The sequence below is a fragment of the Candida dubliniensis genome, chromosome 1, assembly GCF_000026945.1.
Source record: "Candida dubliniensis CD36 chromosome 1, complete sequence".
Lineage (NCBI taxonomy): Eukaryota > Fungi > Ascomycota > Pichiomycetes > Serinales > Debaryomycetaceae > Candida > Candida dubliniensis.
The window spans coordinates 2,289,122-2,301,725 of record NC_012860.1 but is presented as its reverse complement, the minus strand read 5'-3'; the positions used below and the strand labels follow the sequence as shown (position 1 = coordinate 2,301,725).

General features: G+C 30.5%; 4 protein-coding genes across 4 annotated transcripts; 3 read left to right on the top strand and 1 right to left on the bottom strand. All coding sequences in view use genetic code 12, as the record gives it.

The window, feature by feature from the left end:
• Positions 1-110: 110 nt before the first annotated feature.
• On the top strand, positions 111-1,340 carry CD36_09610 (cAMP-dependent protei kinase catalytic subunit, putative; the record flags this gene model as incomplete). Its single annotated transcript, XM_002417560.1, has 1 exon — positions 111-1,340. One exon carries the CDS (start codon positions 111-113, stop codon positions 1,338-1,340), a length of 1,230 nt encoding a protein of 409 aa, XP_002417605.1.
• Positions 1,341-4,724: 3,384 nt separating this feature from the next.
• Positions 4,725-7,673, top strand: CD36_09600 (STE20-like serine/threonine protein kinase, putative; the record flags this gene model as incomplete). The annotated part of the gene is made up of 1 exon (XM_002417559.1): positions 4,725-7,673. The coding sequence occupies one exon, from the start codon at positions 4,725-4,727 to the stop codon at positions 7,671-7,673; it is 2,949 nt and encodes a 982-aa protein (XP_002417604.1).
• A 1,167-nt stretch (positions 7,674-8,840) lies between these two features.
• CD36_09590 (ion transporter, putative) lies at positions 8,841-10,598 on the top strand (the record flags this gene model as incomplete). The annotated part of the gene is made up of 1 exon (XM_002417558.1): positions 8,841-10,598. One exon carries the CDS (start codon positions 8,841-8,843, stop codon positions 10,596-10,598), a length of 1,758 nt encoding a protein of 585 aa, XP_002417603.1.
• A 209-nt stretch (positions 10,599-10,807) lies between these two features.
• Positions 10,808-11,590, bottom strand: CD36_09580 (RNA-binding protein, putative; the record flags this gene model as incomplete). The annotated part of the gene is made up of 1 exon (XM_002417557.1): positions 10,808-11,590. The coding sequence occupies one exon, from the start codon at positions 11,588-11,590 to the stop codon at positions 10,808-10,810; it is 783 nt and encodes a 260-aa protein (XP_002417602.1).
• Positions 11,591-12,604: the final 1,014 nt, after the last annotated feature.

The following is a 12,604-nucleotide window of genomic DNA, read 5'->3' as shown; positions in this document are numbered from 1 at the left end:
TCCAAATTTGCTTTTCTTTCCTTTCTTTTTATATACTTTTCTATTTTGAAAAAGTGATATTATAAGAACAGTTTATCAGGCACACACACATACACACACAGACACACAGGATGACATCTATGGAACCAGCAGATACCAGTATTAGGTCGTTAAACGATATCAATTTACAAGAACTTGCCAACAAACAACATCAACGAAATATATATGCTCAAGGGTCACCTACACTAGAAGATTCCCTAACATCAAATGGCAATGATATTAATAACCCAAACAACAATATAAACAAATCCACCACCAACACCAATAATAATAGTAGTTCAAGTCTTTCATTGACTAAAAAGACATCGAGACATATTAACAAAGACACTACAACCAAAGGCAAATATACATTAAATGATTTTCAAATATTACGAACTTTGGGAACAGGTTCCTTTGGTAGAGTTCATTTAACTCGATCGATTCATAATGGTAGATTTTATGCTATGAAAGTATTAAAGAAACAAAGAGTAGTACAAATGAAACAAATAGAACATACTAATGATGAAAGAAGAATGTTAAAATTAGCTCAACATCCATTTATAATTCGAATGTGGGGGACATTTCAAGATTGTCATAACTTATTTATGATTATGGATTATATAGAAGGAGGAGAACTATTTTCATTATTAAGAAAATCACAACGATTTCCTACTCCAGTAGCTAAATTTTATGCTGCAGAAGTATTTTTAGCTATTGAATATTTACACAGTTTAGACATCATTTATCGAGATTTAAAACCAGAAAATATATTATTAGATAAAAATGGTCATATCAAATTAACTGATTTTGGTTTTGCTAAAGAAGTTCAAGATGTAACTTATACTTTATGTGGAACTCCTGATTATATAGCTCCAGAAGTGGTGGCAACAAAACCTTATAATAAATCAGTTGATTGGTGGTCATTTGGAATATTAATATTTGAAATGTTAACTGGTTATACTCCCTTCTATGATCCAACTCCAATGAAAACTTATGAAAACATTTTAAATGGTTCAATTACTTATCCAGATTATTTGCCTCCAGATATATTGGATCTTCTACAAAAATTAATTGTTAAAGATTTGACTCAAAGATTAGGTAATTTACAAGGTGGATCCGATGATGTGAAAAATCATCCCTGGTTTAAAGAAGTCATTTGGGAAAGATTATTGTCACGTGATATAGAAACTCCATATGAACCTCCTATAACCTCTGGAGTTGGAGATACTTCACAATTTGATCGATATCCTGAAGATAAAGATTTGGATTATGGTATAAGTGGAGTTGAAGACCCATATCGTGATCAATTCCTGGACTTTTAAAAGAAAAGAAAAAACAGAAAAAAAAAAAAAAAAATTGTATTTATGGCATCCAATGTTAATTATGATAACTAGTTTTTTATAGATGTATAACTATATTGAGAAAAGAACATAAAGATTTAACTAGTGACTCTGAAAAGCAAGGATTAACTTGTTATGGATTAGGAGAAGCATTTGCAAATATTCGTGACAGTTATACGATAGTAGTGTCTTCTTCCAAAACCACAATAATCAAGAATCCACTTAGCTAGCTACCTGTTTATTTATACTGTATTTCAAGTATTGTTATTGTTGCCTTCTGTTAGTAATTGGCAAAGTTGAATAATGGCATTATCTTACTTGTTCTTCTTTTGTTAATTTCTCCCTTTTTGATACTTGTATGGATCTCATTTGTTATTTTCAAATACTGCAAAAGATGAATGTAATGCCTGTCATAATTATCTTTAAGTATTTTAAGTCGTTTACACTCATTTAAGTGGTTTTCATATTCTTTTCGTAAACGTTCCCGTTTTTATACCATGTTGATATATTGAGTCACCAAGTCATTTATCTTCCAAGTTAGTATTATCTTCTTCATCAATACTTTGAGGGTTGATACATTCAGTCTCGAATCCCTTAGTTTGTTTACTTTTCATTTTCCTAAAATATGTAATATTGTTCTTATGACTAGGTACCTGTTGTCATTATTTCAAACTAGTGATAACATTAACATCTAAATAAGCTGTGTTTTTTTGAGCAATGTTTATTTTTCAAATGTTACTTGTGATTTTATCACCATTATTGGAATCATCATGATTATTTAACAGATTGGTATTTCATAATTCAGATTGTAATGCTGGCCAATCAACAACATTTTCAATAAGTTCCCATGCCTTCTTTCCCTAGCTGTTTTAGTTGGTTTTATGGGATCAAAAGGATGAATATGTACTAAATCTGATTTAATTTCAAAATGGCCATTTGGTAGTTAAGTCATTATGATTTTATGTTAACAATTTGGTTTTTATGGTAGTTTTCTTATATAATCCCATTCCAATATAATTTGTTTGTGGGATTAGTTGTTTAAATACTAGCATGTAGGGAATCTTTTGTTTTATCAAACTTCAATACTAAAGATGTATGTGTAGTATCACTATCAGGTATTTTCTTCTAACTACAAATGGTTGTGTTTCTACACCATATATATAATATATCTTTATAAATAACATATCATGTTAATGATAAACTAAAGATATTCACGGGGCAAACATTTTCCGTTTTTTCTTAATGAGGAAAAATTCATCCACAATTATTTTAAATGTTTTTTGGTGGTTTACATACAACTATAAACTAGTTTCAATCTAAAACTAAATCTTATAGGATGTTTGGATAGACGAAATGAAAGAAAAAAAAAAAAAGGAAAAAGAGCTTAGTTTATGAAGAAAGTGGTAGAACCATAAAATAGACGATCTGAAATACTATATGAAAATAGAAGAAATGTAAATATTAAAGTGAAAAAATAATCCTATCCATCCAATCAAAAAATGCAACCACAATAAACAAAAGAACAAACAATGGTATAACCAAAAAAAACTAGATGCGCTCTTGTATGGTATTGTGTTCTTGTTTTCGTGCTAAATGGCGTGGTCAAGTTTTGTGTCAGGACCCCTTTGTTTGTTCGTAAGGTTTAACTTATCAACGCCTTCTTGTTTTAATTGTCATTATAGACATAATTTTTTATTATTTGATTTGATTTGATTTGATTCGTATTGTATTAAGCTGGAGGGGGTCTTCGTCTAGACAAAACTGTAAGTTACACAACAATAACTATTATTGGATCAAACATCATTGAGTTTGACTTGCTTGTATGTACCTCATATGAAAATGATCGGATAACGTGGGAAAATTGGATTCAACTTACAATTACATACCACACTAGATTTGATCGTCTAGGACAACAAAACCCAACGTGATTAACTCATGAAGCTCAATCTTCTTGATCTTATTCTATTCCAAGTTCTGGCCAGTTATTACCCATGTGGGTCGAGATGCACATTCTCAAACAATTTCAGACATATTCAGGCAACATTACACCTCTATTTCTTGTTCTATCTGCAACTAGAGCACACAAATTGTTAACATTCTCGATATTACATAAACCCATCACAAATAGACTTGATTTTTCTTTGTATATAAATTGCCGAGAACAATTGCAAAACCCAAAAAAAAAAAAAATCAAAAAATCAAAAATGATCTATCACATCTGAGATAGTAAATAAACTGCAACATAATCCTCTCTTCCATCAATTATCAAAAGCTATCTCGATTTTACTTTAACAAAAAGGAACGGAACATTAGTGGGTTTTGATAAATTCTGTATTCTGGTTGATTTCTCTAAATGGACAAATTAGACGACTTATATGCAGGACCTCTAAATAAAAAACGCGTGTAGAGTAGATCAAAAAATTTCTAGAACAACTTTAGTCTCTTATTTTATTGATGTCAAATTGTTGGACCATAACCAATAAATAGATGGATAAGGATTGGGTTTTGATTAGTTGATGTTAATGTTGATAGATTAATATTTGTAAGTGGATGTTCTTAGTAGAATGAAATTTAGTGAAGAGTATGAACTATCAAGAATTTTATAACGCTATTTTTGTTTTTCTTTTTCTTTTCCTCCTTTATCCCTTAAACTTCATTTTGACAACACGAACTAAAAGAAACAAAATTACAAAATTACAAAAAATTAATTTTTTTTTTTAAACAAAGATTTAAACAAATTACTTCCTTCTCCCTTTTTTCTTCTTCCTTTGACAATCAACAAAAAAAACTTTTAATACAAACCACATTCTTTACTTTGCTTTGCTTTGCTTTTCTTTTCCTTCGTTTGAAGTTATCATTTTATTCAATTTTTTATTGTCCCTTTTTGTTTCAATAACATTTTCTAGTTCAAGTCTTAATTTCGTTTGGTTTGTATTTTTTTTTTTTGGTTTTCCTGCGCTATTTGTTTGTATTATTAGGAAAAAGGAAACAAAGAACAGAAAGAAAAAAAAAAAAAAAAATTCCCAAAAAGATTTCCAAATCTTCCAAGAAACCGATTACAACACGTCAACAGTTTCCTTTTATATTCAAATCAAATAATTCATTTTCACTTTCTTTTTCTGAAGAATTTTATTTTCATATTAATAGTTTACTACTGTCAGGGATAGTCTAGTAAAGTATTTTACATTCCAATTTTTTTTGCTTGAAAAGGAAGGAAAAAAAGAAAAATAGGGGAAGAAGTTTTTCTATTCATTTAATTTGTTTTGATTCTTCATATTGTATATTTGTCTTTTGAGTTATACTGTGAACCATTTAGGTTTCTTGTTATTTAATTATTAATCTTGCTATATTATTGAATCCCTAGGAATGACAAGTATTTATACATCAGATTTGAAAAACCATAGACGTGCGCCACCTCCACCAAATGGATCGACTGGTTCTGGATCAAGTTCTGGTTCTGGTGCAGGCTCTGGTCCTGGTCCTGGTTCTGGCGGTTTGGCTAATATTATTACAAGTTCCAATAGTCTTGGTGTAACTGCAAATCAAACCAAACCTATTCAATTGAATATAAATTCTAGTAAACGTCAATCTGGTTGGGTCCATGTTAAAGACGATGGTATTTTCACATCATTCAGATGGAACAAACGGTTTATGGTTATCAACGACAAAACTTTGAATTTTTATAAACAAGAACCATATTCTAGTGATGCTAATTCTAGTACTAATACCCCTGATTTATCATTCCCACTATATTTAATTAGTAATATTAATTTGAAACCAAATTCTGGTTACACTAAAACTTCCCAATCATTTGAAATTGTTCCTAAAAATAATAATAAATCAATTTTGATATCTGTTAAAACTAATAATGATTATTTGGATTGGCTAGATGCATTCACCACAAAATGTCCTTTGGTACAAATTGGTGAAAATAATAGTGGTGTAGCCACTTCTCATCCTCATTTACAAATTCAACATTTGACCAATAGTTCTTTAAATGGTAATTCATCTTCATCACCAACATCTGGGTTGTCTCCATCGTCGGTGCTAACTGGAGGTAATTCTGGGGTTTCTGGTCCTATTAATTTTACTCATAAAGTACACGTGGGATTTGATCCTGCCAGTGGTAATTTCACTGGATTGCCGGATACTTGGAAAAGTTTATTACAACATTCCAAAATCACTAATGAGGATTGGAAGAAGGACCCTGTTGCTGTCATTGAAGTTTTAGAATTTTATTCTGATATAAATGGAGGTAATTCTGCTGCTGGAACACCAATTGGGTCACCAATGATTAATTCAAAAACTAATAACGATCCTAACAATTATCTGTCAAATAAAAACAATGTTCAAGAAGCAAATTTACAAGAATGGGTAAAACCTCCTGCGAAATCTACAGTTTCACAATTCAAACCTAGTCGAGCTGCACCAAAACCCCCGACTCCATATCATTTAACACAATTAAATGGTTCATCCAATCTACCTGCATCAACGTCTACTTCATACCTTGGTTCTGGGAATAATAATAGTAACAACAATAACAATAAAAGTGTTTCACCTTTGAATAATTTGATGAATAAATCAGAACTTGTTCCTGCTAGAAGAGCACCACCACCTCCAACAAGTGCCACTTCTTCAGATCCATATTCTAATAAAACCCATCAAGATAGATCTGGATATGAACAACAACGTCTGCATCGTAATGACCCATCACAACAACAGCAACAACAGCAACAGCAACAACAGCAACAACAAAAGCAGCATCATTATCAACAGAAATCCCAACAACAACAAAAGCAACCATTATCTCTGCATCAAGGTGGACCATCACATATTCCGAAACAAGTACCTCCCACATTACCATCAGCCGGACCACCCACTCTGGCTTCTTCTTCTTCATCTTCAGGAAAATCCATGCCTTCTAAAATTCATCCTGATCTTAAGATTCAACAAGGCACAAATAATTATATTAAGAGTAGCGGTGCTAATACTAGCCAAGTTGATGCTGAAGCTAAGCAATTTATCAAACCATTTAATTTACAACTGAAAAAGAGTCAGCAACAATTGGCATCAAAACAACCTTCACCACCTTCATCTCAACAGCAACAACAACAGCAACAACAAAAACCAATGGGAATGCATGGATTAATGGGCACTTCACATTCAGTTACTAAACCATTGAATCCAGTTAATGATGCAATCAAACCATTAAATTTGAAATCATCCAAATCTAAAGAAGCATTGAATGAAGCTCTGCTGGTGCTGAAAACGCCATCACCAACAGATAAATCAAATAAACCAACAGCTCCTACCACGGGTCCAGCAGTGACCAAGACGGCTAAACAACTTAAGAAAGAACGTGAAAGATTGAATGATTTACAAATCATTGCTAAATTGAAAACAGTGGTTAATAATCAAGATCCTAAACCTTTATTTAGAATTGTTGAAAAAGCTGGTCAAGGAGCTAGTGGTAATGTTTATTTAGCGGAAATGATAAAAGATAATAATCGTAAGATTGCCATAAAACAAATGGATCTTGATGCTCAACCACGTAAGGAATTAATTATTAATGAAATTTTGGTTATGAAAGATAGTCAACATAAAAATATTGTTAATTTTTTGGATTCATATTTAATTGGTGATAATGAATTATGGGTAATTATGGAATATATGCAAGGTGGATCATTAACAGAAATCATTGAAAATAATGATTTTAAATTGAATGAAAAACAAATTGCCACCATTTGTTTTGAAACCTTAAAGGGGTTACAACATTTACATAAGAAACATATTATTCATCGTGATATTAAATCCGATAATGTTTTATTAGATGCTTATGGTAATGTCAAGATTACTGATTTTGGATTTTGTGCCAAATTAACTGATCAAAGAAATAAACGTGCCACTATGGTGGGGACGCCATATTGGATGGCCCCTGAAGTGGTTAAACAAAAAGAATATGATGAAAAAGTTGATGTTTGGTCATTAGGTATTATGACTATTGAAATGATTGAAGGAGAACCACCATATTTAAATGAAGAACCATTAAAAGCATTATATCTTATAGCTACTAATGGTACACCAAAATTGAAAAAACCAGAATTATTATCTAATTCAATTAAGAAATTTTTATCAATTTGTCTTTGTGTTGATGTTAGATATCGAGCTAGTACTGATGAATTATTAGAACATTCATTTATTCAACATAAATCAGGGAAAATTGAAGAATTGGCTCCATTATTAGAATGGAAAAAGCAACAACAACAAAAACATCAACATCATAAACCAGAGACACTGGATACAGGATTTGCATAGAGATTACATGAAAAAAAAAAAAAAGAAGTAATATTTCAATTCCATTGTTTAAAGTAAGTCTATATGGGTGTGTTGTGTTGTGCATGGTTAGTTTTTCTTTTTTTTTTTTTTTTTTTTCTTTTTATTAGTTTAGAGACAATATTCTAGAAGTATTTAACTGTTGATTAATAATAAATAATAATAAATAATATCAATAATAATATTAATGTAATTTAAAAGTTGGCTAAATAATACTTCAATGAAAAGAAAAGGGTTTCCGAAGGGGGAAGGTTGGGTCGTGTGAAATGAAAAATGGGGGGGCCAAAACAGAAATTTTCCCTGTAATCTTCATTAAGTTAATTCGTATTAATGAATGAGGCGTGTGGTGTGTGGAATAGAAATGGGTGAGGCTAAAAATTCAATTGAGAAGAGAAGAGAAGAGATGACATGAGGACGGAACAATACCATACACAGATAGATCATTAGCCAATCAATTTCTTTTAAAAATAAAGATTAGATGTTTGTTTGTTTCTCTGTGTTCTAAAATTGCTTATCTTTTTTTTAAATTGCTTTTTGACAATTAATTAATTTTATTTCATTTGGTAGTGCTATATTTAGGTGTTCGGCACAAGTATTATTATAATATGTCAAAAGATCAATGAGAGTGAAGTGAGTGAAAAAAAAAAAAAAAATTTTTTTCAAATTCCTTCTCCCAAATAAACTTTCTAAACTTCTTCTTTTCTTCCCTTTCTTTCTTATTTTAATCAATTCTATATTGACTACAATAATAATAACTTAAAGATTAACAGGGGTGGGTTCCAGAAACTAACTTAAGATTATTACAATAAGGGCTACTAATCAATTTTTGCATACACTATTTACTTACTATTTATTTGGCATCTTCATATAATAGATATTTACCCTTTATAGTCACACGATGATGGCTTGCTGACATAACTTAATAATAGCTTTATTTTTCATACTAAGATTTTTCATTTACAATTATAATCATAAATCTAGTGGAATATATATATATATATATAATCAGTACTTGTTTGTTTGTTTGTTTTTGTTTGCCCTTTTTTACCCATCCCAACTAGAATACCAACAGTTAATTCATTTTTTTTAAAAAAATAAACCCCCCAAAATCAAAAAACATCATTTTTACTAGGTTTCTATTTTTTCGAAATGACTTTTGATACTACTGCTCCTCAAGAATATTATGATGAAAATTTTATTCCTGGTACTACCAATATTTTAACTGGTAAAGCCACTACTGATGAATCATCTTCAATAACTACCAATAAATCATTAAAACGTGACCCGAAAACTGGGTTAGTATTAATGCCTCAACCAACATCATCACCTAATGATCCATTAAATTGGTCACCAATACGTAAATTTGCTCAATTGATATTATTATCATTTATAACGGCATTAACTGCGGCAACTTCAAATGATGCTGGTGCTACTCAAGATTCATTGAATGAAATATATGGGATTTCCTATGATTCTATGAATACTGGTGCTGGAGTATTATTTATATTTATTGGATGGTCATGTATGTTTTTCGCTCCAGCATCTTCATTATATGGTCGAAGAATAACTTATATTATTTGTTTATTAGCCGGGACTTTAGGTTGTATATGGTTTGCTCTTTCTAAAAGAACTGCTGATACTATTTGGTCACAAGCATTTGTGGGGATGAGTGAAGCTTGTGCTGAAGCTCAAGTACAACAATCATTAACCGATCTATATTTTTCTCATCAATTAGGTACCGTATTGACAATTTATATTTCTGCTACTTCCATTGGTACATTTTTGGGTCCATTGATTGCTCAATATATTGCTCAAGCACAAACTTTCCGATGGGTTGGTTGGTGGGGTGCCATTATATGTGGTGCCACTTTAATAGTAATCATTTTCGGTTGTGAAGAAACAGTATTTGATCGTCAATTATATACTAAAATATTAGAATCAGAAAATTTCACCCAAATTTCTGATCCATCATCATCAGATAAAAACCTAGATAATACTACTCCTCAGGAAAAGAAAAATTCAATGGAACAAGAATTATCTCATGAAATTATCACCAATAACAATAATGACCATCAAGATAATGTTGCTGTTGTCGTCCCTATTGATCCAGAAACTTTAATTGAAAAGAAAAAATCTTATTGGCAAAGAATTGCTATTATTACTCCAGCACCTTATTTACAAGGATTAGGTTTAAAACAATATTTAGAAAGATTTATTATTTATTTCAAAATTTTTACATTACCAGCAGTTTGGTTTTCAGGATTATTATGGGGGTTACAAGATACTTATATGACATTTTTTTTAACTACTCAAGATACTTATTTTTATAATCCTCCATGGAATAAATCTACTGCTGGAGTAGCAATTATGAATGTAGCTACATTAATTGGTGCCGTAATTGGATGTATTGTATCAGGATTATTTTCTGATTATCATGTCATATGGTTAGCTAAACGGAATAATGGAGTTATGGAAGCTGAATATAGACTATATTTATTGGTGATTACATTAATCATTTCACCAGTGGGATTAATTATGTTTGGTGTTGGAGCTGCCAGAGAATGGCCTTGGCAAGTCATTTATGTTGGATTAGGTTTTATTGGTTTTGGGTGGGGTTCAATTGGTGATACTTCAATGTCTTATTTAATGGATGCTTATCCTGATATTGTCATTCAAGGTATGGTTGGTGTAAGTATTATTAATAATACTTTGGCTTGTGTTTTCACGTTTGCTTGTTCTTATTGGTTAGATGGATCAGGAACACAAAATACTTATATTGCCTTATCAATTATTGATTTTGCTACAATTGCCTTGGTTTTCCCATTCTTATATTATGGTAAAACATTTAGAAAGAAAACCAGAAGACTTTATGTTTCAATGGTTGAATTGACTCAAGGAATGGGATAAATCAAAGAAATAAATATAATGATACATTTATTATTAGTGTTACTACTAATACTATATTTGTTTTTTTTTTTTTTTACAAGTATAATTTAGACATATTTTTAGAGTCTGTTTGTTTGTATAATTATTTAGCATTTTATAATATATTAATTCAATTGCATTAACAAAAATAACTAAATTCATTTATACAAATCAATGAATAGTTATGTCTTTTAATCAAGAGTCATTTCATCATTTGTGGATGTAACAACTTGTTCAGTGGTATGTTCCAGTGATGGTTCTGTTGTTGTTGTTGTTTCATGCATATAATTTTCCAATTCTTTATCTAAATCTTCTGCTGTCTTTTTAGCGGGTCTAGCAGACCTACCACCAATTTTTCTTTCTCTTGGAGGACGTCTACCTGAACTAATTCCTCTAGGATGAGAATAAGAACTATTAGACAACGACGATCCAATTTTTATTCTATTATTCAAATTTCGAGTATCAATTCTATCTAATAAACTGGTGGTATTTTCAACAACAAGTAATTTACCCATAGCTTTTTTCCCATCAAATTTTTCAATTGCTTCCAGATTACTTCTTTCACAATCATTTTGGAAACAAATATATGCAATAGTATCATTATCATCATCAAATTTAACAAAATCAACTGGTGATATACTTGAAAATAAATTTGATAAATCTTCACCATTTAATTCAGGATGAATGTTTTTAATCCGTAATGTTGGGCGACCATTAGCTAATATTAATACTTGTTTTGGTACTGATGATGATGATGAAAAAGAGCTAGGTCTAGGAATATATGAATCAGTGTCTCTTCTATTTGAAGGATTTGATCGATAAGGATGATGACGATTACCTCTACTGGATGCACCACCACGACGGAAATTTGGATTTCCTCTTCTACGACTAGGAATAAATTTCCTTTGATGTTGGTGTTGTTGTTTTTCACCAATTATATCGTCTAATGACTGTTCTAAAATATTCGATGACATGATAAGTAGTATAGATTGTTGATGAGTGAATTATATTTTGGATATACTTGTTGTTGATAAATTTTTGTCATCAGAACTTTTTTTTTTTTTCCTTTTCTTAAGAGTATTTTTTTCTTCTTGTCTAGCAAAGTCGTGGTAGTGGTAGTAGTTGCTGCCAAATGTTGTTTTCTTTACATCAATCTTTGCAATTGAGCACCATACTTATATTTAATTCAATATATCATCTTCCTAACGATATATATATGGGAACTATACTGAATATGATGTTACTACTTCGGTCTGAAGGGGGGGGGGGGGGGGTACAAAGTAATTACTATTTTTGGTTTCCACAATTATTTGTTGAGCATTATTACACGACCATCTTATTCCATAAACTGTAGAAATCTTGTTGAGATGTAATTTGGTTGCAAGAACCAACAACTATAATTTTCCATTCAATTCAAATATTACTTCAGAATAACTATTATACATCTAGTTGATCAAAAAGAATAATCCCAGATTCCAAATATTTTACATAATCAGAATAAATTTTCATAAAATATCATTTCACACATTGAGTCAATGGTATAAATCTATCTCCATAGATATTAAAATCAAAACACAAATCCTAAAGGATTTGAATTTTATGTGAATTGACTTTAAAGGGGTTACTGTAATTCACATTACATTGAAAGCAGCTACCTGGGATTACTTAATAATTTCGTAAACTTGTTGCTACCAGTTGCATATACTAGAAATCATAATGATAATTTAAATCTCAAATCTATGGGGGAATAATTGTTTTTTAAACTGCAAATATCGATATGTGGGCTAAACTGCTAGTGACTAATGAGAGCTCATAATGGGAAAGTGCACAATTTAGCATTCGTAAATATTTACTACGAAGTAGACGCAAAATGTTACCAAAAAAACTAAAAAAAGAGTCATGAATAGATATTTAAAAACTTTCGAATCATGACTTGGCCCATTTAATAATCAACTATTATTATAAGTCATTAATTTACATTTTTATTT